This window comes from Pundamilia nyererei, unplaced genomic scaffold (assembly GCF_000239375.1).
Source record: "Pundamilia nyererei isolate P.nyererei 1_Seehausen unplaced genomic scaffold, PunNye1.0 scaffold00373, whole genome shotgun sequence".
In the NCBI taxonomy this organism is placed as follows: Eukaryota; Metazoa; Chordata; class Actinopteri; order Cichliformes; family Cichlidae; genus Pundamilia; species Pundamilia nyererei.
The window spans coordinates 13,937-24,677 of record NW_005187774.1 but is presented as its reverse complement, the minus strand read 5'-3'; the positions used below and the strand labels follow the sequence as shown (position 1 = coordinate 24,677).

At 41.3% G+C, this 10,741-nt stretch overlaps 1 protein-coding gene across 1 annotated transcript in view; it reads left to right on the top strand.

Moving 5' to 3' along the window:
- itprid1 (ITPR interacting domain containing 1) overlaps positions 1 to 10,741 on the top strand; it is a 30,659-nt gene that overhangs the window by 7,962 nt on the left and 11,956 nt on the right. The window contains exons 5-10 of the mRNA XM_013915827.1: positions 727 to 780; positions 1,902 to 1,950; positions 3,676 to 3,753; positions 3,841 to 4,043; positions 4,396 to 4,910; positions 5,429 to 5,489. Of these exons, the coding sequence (XP_013771281.1) occupies positions 727 to 780; positions 1,902 to 1,950; positions 3,676 to 3,753; positions 3,841 to 4,043; positions 4,396 to 4,910; positions 5,429 to 5,489 (960 nt within the window). The remainder of the gene's footprint in view (positions 1 to 726; positions 781 to 1,901; positions 1,951 to 3,675; positions 3,754 to 3,840; positions 4,044 to 4,395; positions 4,911 to 5,428; positions 5,490 to 10,741) is intronic.

Here is a 10,741-nt window from a genome sequence, read left to right as displayed (position 1 = left end):
CCGGTTCTCTAAAAAGAGCCGGAAATCCCATCACTAACCTCCGCACACCTTCAGGGGTCAGTCCATGCCTCACTGGGTCAGGTCTGTGTAGCTGAAGGGGGACCAACCCAATATTAGGCACATGGTCATGATGTTATGCCTGATGACTGCAACATAGTTTCAGTTGTACGGTACACTTACATAGACCATGTTCAATTTCAAACAAAAGTTACATTTAAATGACAATTAACCCTCAATATTCAGGAGGAAAAATGAACCTTTGAGCTTGACAGAAATAATGATGTGATTCATAGTGCCACATGGAAAACATATAATTGTAAGATTCTTTCCATTTTGACCTGGCCCTGTAAAATGCTTACTGTAGAGATGTAGACATTTTTGTGATTTCATGTTCCAGTCAGTGAAACGGCATACTTTCATCTAAGTGTATCTGCTTTGGCTGAAACAGAAAATGGAAACTGCATTTACACTTTTTGCACTTTTCTAAATGTCTAAATGACCATCAAAGACATTCTTACTGTAAACACCTAATCTACCTCCCATTAATGGCCAATTAAAATCACCAGTTAACCTTACATGTCTTTGGACTGTGGGAGGAAGCCAAAGTGGATGCTTGTATAGCACTTTCTCTTGGGATTGTCTGTAAATCTTGCACAGGCCCTGACACTGTTGATGCACACTGCCGTAGTATTTTCTGGTTCTCACAATGCTGTATCTTCCCTTTAGGGCCTCTGCAGAGGAACCCCAGCAGTGACGATGACTTGGCGCTGGGTGTAGAAGGTAAATAGTGTCATTTCCTGGACTTGTAAGGCAACATCATCAGCAGGGATTCCTTACAAGCAAACAGAGCTCGCAGTTTAGGAAAATAAGTCACTGCTTAATCTTTCAGTGTATATCTTTCAACACCAGCAGAAAGTTGCCAGAATATCTTGTGTATTTATACTGAGGACATAGTTGCTGTGTTGACACTTCACCACAACTATCTCAGTGTTTAGCTCATAGAAATCAGGACAGACTTCTTCGAGTACAGATTTCACCGTTTTCAAGTTTAGTCACAAACATGAACTACAGTCATCACAAACCAATCTGACATTTGATGTACCAGGATATAATTATTAATTAATATTCGCTGCCAAGTCTTAAAATGAGGAAACCTGAGAGAAGCTATAGGAATGACATCATCATCATCATGTATTGACTTTTTTCACACACTGCTTTTTGGCTTCATGTGTGTTAGATAAACAATGACACGGTGGAATATGTAGCGTGTTGTTGCCCATCTGAGGTAAGACTGCACACATGGTTTTCTATTACACACTGATTTTTAAACCCATGTCCTGTACTTTCTTTTTACTATGTGTGTTTGCACTGCTGTCTTGGTCTGCGGCTCATTTGCTGATGACCTGTCAATCAAAGGTCAGGAAGTTGGCTTACTCGTATAATTATCATCATCAACATGGTTTATTCAGTATAACATTAAACAAACAACTAAGCTCATAAAATCACCATGAACGGGTTTACTGAGGCTTCAAAGCAACGAAGCTGAGGACATAATGATCACAGAGCTACAGACCACCTTTGGCCTGAGCATTACAACAAAGCACACACATGGAAATGACTGTTTCTGGACTCCCAGTCTGGGAGAGGGAGGCAGGGGCAAGTGCCAAAGCTTAAACATCCTCCAGAAGAAAAAAGGGTGGGACGGTGAGGGACAGAGAAACACTTTCCTAATATAGCTCAGGGACTTTGACAGCAGACCTTTACAGGTTGTACCGACTTTCAACGAGCAGCAAATGTGTTGTTTCTGCCTTCCTGATGTTTCTGTCTGTGTTTCTGTCATTATAGCTCCACATGCTCCATTTGCTTTGCTGTTTGGCTAACACGACCTTTCTTCCCTGCAGCGTCTTTATACGCCAAACAAGGAGTGAAGACGGTCCAGGAGTTTCTGCGGTAAGGAGATCGCTCTTCTTCACCATGTTTCTGTCAGTCATACAGAATCACACAGACAGCAGTACAGAGGGAGTCTGTTGTGACACAGCACAGAGCTCCACTTAAATGTATTTACAGAAGAATAGCTCATAATCAACCAGCATAGACGGATGAGTTAGTTGTTTTCAGTGAAGGTGGTTTGAATATGAAAGTGCTGGTCGTTTTAAATCAAGGACTAACTATTGATGATGCTTTTAGAGGTTGGATCAAATTTAATATGGTGAAATTTAAGGTGGGAATTAATCGAGGTATGTGCCAACATTGAATTTCTCAATGAACAATATGTTAGGGTGCACAATAGCAACAGTAAGATGTTTATTATAGTTCAGAGGAGTTTCCAAATCTGACTGTAACCGACATGGTGGCATGGTAATTAGCTCTGCTGCCTCACAGCAAGAAGGCTCTGAGTCCGGCTGTTTCTGTGTGGAGTTTGCATGTTCCCCCCATGTGTGGGTCTTCCACAGTCCAAAGACATGCAGTGTTGAATCTAAATTGCCCATAGGTGTGCATGGTTATCTGTCTCGCTGTGTGTACCCCGCCTCTCGCCCAATGCTAGCTGGGACAGGCTCCAGCCCCCCTCAGCCCTGACAAGGAGAATGGATGGATGGATCTATAACCTGCTAAAAACTATAAAACTATTAAATTAAAAAAAAGAAGCAAAGACTTTCAGGGTTTAACTCAGCGCCAGGGAGAGGCTGCTACAAACACATATTACATAACTTTCAGTTGAAGCAGACTATAAGATATTACACATCCTTATATTAAGCAGAGCTAAGTGGTGAGTGAGTGCCACTTCAAAACTGTGCTTCATTAGAATTAATAAAACATGTTACAGTGATACCAGCGCCTAAAACTACAAATATAGTTGCACAACTACAAGTAATATTTACTAGGCAAATGAGCTCGCGCTCCCCCTCTGCAAAGCACATAGTTTGCATAGAAAGTAAAAGGATCATGGAAAAGCTATTAGGATGCTTGACAGCTGTACAATAAATATGAATCAGCCAAGAGCAAAGGGGTCAAAGACAACAGGCTCAGTCGGGCAGTGATCACCAAAGACCAGCAGAAGATGTGAGTGCACAATTAAACGTGTCTTTTCTCTTTTCTTTCTCTTTTTTTAGTCCTGATTAGCAGGTCTGGAAAGATTGTGTGCTTTTGGCAGCTTAAAATATCAGATCTAATATGGTTGAAATACCCAAACACTGTACTCTAATGTAACTTGAATGTTTACAAATAAGCATAATAAATAAAATAACACTAAATGTAGGTATCTATCATAGCGTTTGAGCCTTTAAAGAATATAATGGGATTTCTGGTTTGGGTTGCATGCGCACATATATAGAAGGAGATACGAGATAAAAAGGTAAGCGCTTCCCTCAGTCCTGTGTCGTGCCCTCCCTCATGCTGTGTGGTCCCAGTGTTTCCTCGTAGGCATTATTTCTTAGAGCTACCCAGTCTAGTTTAGTTTCGTACTTCCTTGTGTCCGCAAATAAAGCTGCGTTTCTGCCTCAGTCAGTTTGCGTTTGGGACTCTACTGCCTGCACACAGCCGTTTCATGGCAAATTGAAATCATGAAACTAGTTTATAAGTTCAAATCTAATATTTTAAAATACTGTTAAGTATCCTCGATTTATATATAAATGCATTAAATCAAATAAAACCTCGTGCTTTGATTGTATCATACAGGTGGAGCAGCTCAGGTCCAGCCCTTAGTAGGTGGAACAGCTTTAGCTCAGCAACTTCAGGTCACTCTGGACCACTCAGGTTAAACACTGACCGACACACAAAAGAACTATACAACTGGAACTATTTGAATCGGTTCTGAGCAATTATACCTTCTCATACTTGCAGTGTGATGGATGTACTTAACCTATGGAACGACGACCCAGAAGAGATTCTCTTGGACCTGGGCTTTGGCTGTGATGAGCCTGACCTCTCTGGACGCATTCCGGCACGATTCATTAATTATCAGTCTCATGCAAGAGGAATAAATCTCCAAGTGTTTCTAGAGGCTCAGAAAAACCGTCTGGACCTGGAGAACCCAGACGTCAGCAGTGAGTCCAACTGATTCCTTGTTTCTTATATAAAATATTGACATCTGGTGACAAGTATTTGCTTTCATACTGTCATCAGTGAGGTCCACACTAATGGAGGCTGATGAGATCTGGTTCACAGTCAAGCCCCCATCAAACTCAGATTGTTGATAGAAGTGAAAAAACAAACAAAAGCCTGTTTTCAAAAGTATTTTGAAGGCATCAGACTTCAGCACACACAAGGAATACTAAATCTGTGCTTTGTACAAATACAAAAACAATGGAGAGACATTGTTTTCGTGATGCTGTACGTTGTATAATCAAGTCCATATTTCTGAAAACAAGACTTTGTTTTTTTTTCTTCCTATCTCAGATCGGTTTAGACAACTTGAGGTTCTACAGCAGGTCACTACAGCATTCTCCAGCTTTATAGGATCTTCCTCCTCTCCACTGAAAGCAACACAAGGAAAAGACCTGCCTCCTGAGGCCCAGGAGAGGAGAAGGCGCATGGGCATGCTGTTCAGACGAGCATCAAAAAAGTCACTTGGCCAAATACACAGGAATAAAACCCATGGCCTGAATATACCTGCTGCCAACTGTGATCCTGCATCTGAGTCACAGCAACCCACATCCAGCCCTAGAGACAAAAACGTCTGCTTAAAGAGAGTTAAACCAGGCTCTCTAGAGACTGCGTCTCTGAGTACTTTGGCAGAGGAACAAGGAAATGATCCGGACCTTCAATCCCAACATCCCTTGGTTTATTTACTATCCCAGGAGGGAGCGCTCAAATCTGCACCCCTGAGAGAAGGTCACCCCTTGGCAGCTAAATCTTTCTTACAGAGGAAGAAGAGCCAAGGACAGATCAGGGAATCGTTTGAAATGGAGGAGGCAAGTTGAAGTCTGTTATAGAACAGAGAAGCTCTTAAAACCTGAAATATGAACACAATGGACAGTTTTTTAAAATAGAGAGTTTAGTGAACAATTTTGTTTACAAAATTAATTACATATTAATTTCCATATATTTCATTTGTATCATTTATGCTACATCTGGTATTTTTTTAAATAATTGCTTAAAAATGTGTTGTGCAATTTAATTAGGTTTTTCACACCATTGTTTTTCTTGTGACATTACCAATAAGTTTGATGTGTCACATGGCCCTCTTCCTATTGTATCCAAGATGGCCGACTTCTAAATGGCCACCATGGTCACCACCCACCTTGAGGAGTTTGCCCCCTCGCATCTACTAATGTGCCACAAACAGGACTTTAACATCACCAACCATTCCCATGTTATTACGGTGTATCCATATAAATGGCCCACCCTGTATATCTAATATTTTTCCTTCTGTGTTGACTTCCTGTGAGTTTTACTAATCATACACATTATATTTCATATCTCATTCTAGATACAGAGCTTTGATGAAAGCAGTGTCGCAGTGAGCTACGTGGGAGGAGCAGAAAACTTTGGTTAGTAAAACTGTACAATTACAAAGTAACAAGACTGTAGCAATTAAAGAAATATCAGCAAAGTTTTCTCTTCATAGAAGTAACATGGAAAGAGGACAAAGTGGATGCTTCATTCAGGTGCTACATGATCTGTTAAATCTCTGCATACCTTTTCATTCTTTGCTGTTTTTTATTCACTCACTATTTTTTATTCAGTCCAAATTATAAAAGGATAAAAACTTCCTCATACATGAAACATCTGGGATTCTTTGTAGGTATGTAATTCATGGACATAAACAAAGCACAATTACATTATTTGCATGCAGTTTTACCATCATGGAAGAGTCTACCATGATCCAGAGATGCAAAGTCGTTACAGGCTTTGGTCATTTTCATATTTGGATCATTACTGTCAAACCAAGTATTACATCAATCGTCATCATGTTGTAATTGCAGCATTAATATGTGATCGAGGGAATTTTATTGCATTGCTCTCTTGCACCCTCAAGTGCAGAGACCAGAGCATGTTTAATATTTACACAGTTGTGTTTTAGGTACATGTAATTAGGCTTTTGCTTAAAAAGCATACACTTGACCATACTATACTTCAAATACACTTGACTTATACTTGAACCTACACTGAAGAGCTTGAGATGTTGTCCATTTATAGACCTATATGGTAAATGCTACATGGGTTGTTTCAGTTTCCAACTTAACTTTCATGTTTTTTTGTTCCTGGAAAAGCTATTAGACTTACTACATTTTCAATGGTCTAAAGATTAAACAAGCACTAAGCAGCACTAAGAGGAACTTCTACAAGATCTTTGCACAACCAAAAAAAATGTATCTGCCATGAGAATCACGATTTTTTTGGCTTAGAATTGAGATCACGATTCTCTCACGATTTTCTTTTCCAGTATACATATTTATTGCACTTATTAACTGCACATCAACTTCGTAACAGTTGAGACTGAACATAAAAACAATAAATGCTCATAAAAACAACAAATGTCTCACGTTTTGTTGTTGCCGCAAAATGTTGTACTGCTTGAAATTCCGTCTCCACCATTGCTCGACACTGCGTGTATACAGGGAGTACAGAATTATTAGGCAAATGAGTATTTTGTCCACATCATCCTCTTCATGCATGTTGTCTTACTCCAAGCTGTATAGGCTCGAAAGCCTACTACCAATTAAGCATATTAGGTGATGTGCATCTCTGTAATGAGAAGGGGTGTGGTCTAATGACATCAACACCCTATATCAGGTGTGCATAATTATTAGGCAACGTCCTTTCCTTTGGCAAAATGGGTCAAAAGAAGGACTTGACAGGCTCAGAAAAGTCAAAAATAGTGAGATATCTTGCAGAGGGATGCAGCAGTCTCAAAATTGCAAAGCTTCTGAAGCGTGATCATCGAACAATCAAGCGTTTTATTCAAAATAGTCAACAGGGTCACAAGAAGCGTGTGGAAAAACCAAGGCGCAAAATAACTGCCCATGAACTGAGAAAAGTCAAGCGTGCAGCTGCCAAGATGCCACTTGCCACCAGTTTGGCCATATTTCAGAGCTGCAACATCACTGGAGTGCCCAAAAGCACAAGGTGTGCAATACTCAGAGACATGGCCAAGGTAAGAAAGGCTGAAAGACGACCACCACTGAACAAGACACACAAGCTGAAACGTCAAGACTGGGCCAAGAAATATCCTAAGAAATTGCCTAATAATTATGCACAGTAATAGTCACCTGCACACACAGATATCCCCCTAAAATAGCTAAAACTAAAAACAAACTAAAAACTACTTCCAAAAACATTCAGCTTTGATATTAATGAGTTTTTTGGGTTCATTGAGAACATGGTTGTTGTTCAATAATAAAATTATTCCTCAAAAATACAACTTGCCTAATAATTCTGCACTCCTTGTAGAGCAGGTAGTGCAACAATAGAAAAATAGTTGCGGGACGGCACTGTGTAGCGTTTGTCTAGGGTGTTGATCATTTTCCTAAATCCCTCGTTTTGCACAGTGTTGATGGGATCCATATCTTTGGTCAGATGATAAGTGATAGCCTCCGTAATTTCTTTGAGTTCGACGTGTATAGGGAAGCGCTGTATAAGGTTCCCGTTATTGGTGTTTGGGTGGTTGACCGGGACGGATTTTCTCCTGTCACTTTCTCGTCATCCCTCGTCATCCCTCTGTTGTTTTTTCCCTGCTAATTTTAGCCTCACACGGCACAGCTTCTGTATCACGTGGTATAAGGCTCCGCCCTTGTCATTTGTTGAGCAGGAAGAGTGAGCGCTTGTTTTCATGCAGAGTACGTCCCGGACCAAAATGCGGTACAATCGTCGTCGTCATTTTTTCCTTTTTTTTTTCTTTTTTTTTTTTTAAATCGTTGTCATTTGAAAATGAGATCGCACATAAGTATGAATCGAGATTGCGATTTTCTAACCATTAATCGTGCAGCCCTAACTTGACCTGCTTTATCTGTGATACAATCATATCCGGCCCACGAGATAATTTCATATGCCAAGGCAGACCTTCCGAAGACAACAAGTGCAGTGGTACAGGCCAGGTGCACAAAGAGACGGGGAGCCGGATTTAAATGCAAGCATGTCAGGAAAAAAGTGGAGAACTGAGCGAAAAATGTAAAATGAGCAGCATCTGGCTGCAGCTCAATGAGACTGCAAAGCGGAGTGCAGAATTTTAAAATTAGGAACTGGATGAAGTGATACCGGTGTTTATTTTCAGCCACTTTTATTGTGGAGGACATAAGATTTCAAACTTGTCCAAGGCTTAAACTTCATGTATGTTCTCCCATTAAGTTAAGTCAAGTGGCTTTATTGTCATTCCAACCATGTATAGTGGTATAGTACAGAGACAAAGTTACTCCAAGACCATGGTGCTACATATCAACACAGGATAACATAAAGTGCAATGTGCAAAGATTGCACAAAAACAAAACAAAGACAGTGCAACAGTAGACAGAACAGAACAATACAGAGACAAGACAGTGCTGACACAATAGTGCAATAGAAATGTGCAAAAAGTAACTTGGTGTATGAAGGTGTGTGTGTGTCGGTCCAGTCACTGAGTGTTCAGGAGTCTGGCGGCTTGGGGAAAGAAACTGTTTCACAGTCTGGCAGTGAGGGCCCGAATGGTCCGGTACCTCTTGCCTGAAGGCAGAAAGATGAAGAGTGTATGTGAGGGGTATGTGGGGTCCTCCACAATGCTGGTGGCTTTGCAGATGCAGTGGGTGCCATAAGTGTCTGTGATGGAGGGAAGAGAGGCTCCAACGATCTTCTCAGCTGTTCTCACTGTCTGTTGTAGGGTATTGCGATCGGATACGGTGCAGTTACCATACCAGACAGTGATGCAGCTGCTCAGGATGCTCTCGATAGTCCCTCTGTAGAACATAGTGAGAATGGATGGAGGGAGATGGGCTTTTCTCAGCTTCTGCAAGAAGTAGAGATGCTGTTGTGCCTTCTTAGTCATGGAGCTGGTGTTGAGGGACCAGGAGAGGTTCTCCGCCAGGTGGACACCAAGGAATTTGGTGCTCTTGACGACCTCCACAGAGGATCCATCGATGTTCAGTGGACAGTGATCTCTCCATGCTCTCCTAAAGTCAACAATTATCTCTTTTGTCCACATTCAGAGACAGGTTGTTGACTCTACACCAGTCCGTTAGCTGCTGCACCTCCTTTCTGTATGCTGACTCGTCATTCTTGCTGATGAGACCCACCACAGTCATGTCATTGGTGAACTTGATGATGTGGTTTGAACTGTGCATCGCTGCACAGTCGTGAGTCAGTAGAGTGAACAGCATTGGGCTGAGCACACAGATGATGTGTTCTCCTTCAAGTTGGTGCAGTCGCCATTTCATAGAGCTTCCCTGAACATGTTCCAGTCACTGTGCTCAAAACAGTCCTGAAAAGCAGAGAGAGCTCCTGTGGGCCAAGTTTCATCTGTTCAGAACTGGTTTCCAGCGTCTGACGAGCGGTCTGCATGCTGGAAATAGCATGACAAGTGGTCTGAGTATCTGAGGTGGGGGCAAGACTTTGCTCTCTACATGCTGAAATGTTTGTATAAACAAGATCCAGCCCATTTTTTCCCCTCACCGCAAAGTCCACGTGTTGATGCAATTTCAGAAGCAGTGACTTGAGATTTGAGTGGTTGAAATCTCTGGCGATAATAAACAGTCCATCGGGTGTGAGTTCTGCAGCTCGCTGATCGCCCCCTTAGCGTTAGTGCTGGGTGGCATTTACACTGCTGTAATGAACACCGCAGTGAATTCCCGAGGAAAGTTAAAAAGGTCTGCATCTAACAGTCCTAAACTCTACCAACAAAGAGCAGTAGTAAGAAACAAGCACAGAGTTCTTGCACCATTCCAAGTTTATGTAGACACACAAGCCACCACCAGGAGTCTTACCGCACAGAGCTGCATTTCTGTCTGCACGAAATGAAATGAGCCTGTGTAGCTGAATGGTGGTGTCTGGAGCTCTGTCACTGAGCCATGCTTCTGTAAAATGCTGCATGCTGCATCTCTGTAAAAACAAAGATGCAGCAGTCCCTAAATTCCCACTGTGTGGTCTGCTCACTGGACAATAAACTGGACTACATCTGACTAAAACAGCAAGCGTTTGAGAGCAGGATAGATGGGAGAGCTTGGATTTAAGCTTAGTAGTAAATGCATAAAAATAAGTCTCAGTTCAGTATTGAGCATTAATAATAATAATAATAATATTTCTTAACATGTTTGATCTGCTAGGTTTCACAGCATTTCCTACTGATAAAAATTCACCCTATGGCCATTCATACTACACAAAGTAATTAAGCAATAAACAATTAAATGACAGAAAAGTTCCTGTTTTTCATTTTCTACTACAAGATCAAAGTGGTCTGGGGCATCCATTGTCAAACTGGGGGACTTTGGTGTGAAGACAGTGACTACTGGAGGGATGTGATTGGGAGGAACAGCTTGCCTAATCTAAATCCTGAGAGTACAGAGTCTCGTCTTTATTATTGAACCTTTGTGATTCTTTCAGTTTGTCTATAATAAACATTATGTTTAGCTTAAGGGCATTTATACACTCAACAAAAATATAAACGCAACACCTTTGTTACTGCTCCCATTCCCCATGGGATGGACGTAGAGACCTAAAATTCATTCCAGATACACAATATAACCATCCCTCCTAAACAGTGGTCACAAATCAGTCCAAATGTGTGGTAGTGGGCACATCTGCTATATTGAGATAATCCATCCCACCTCACAGGTGT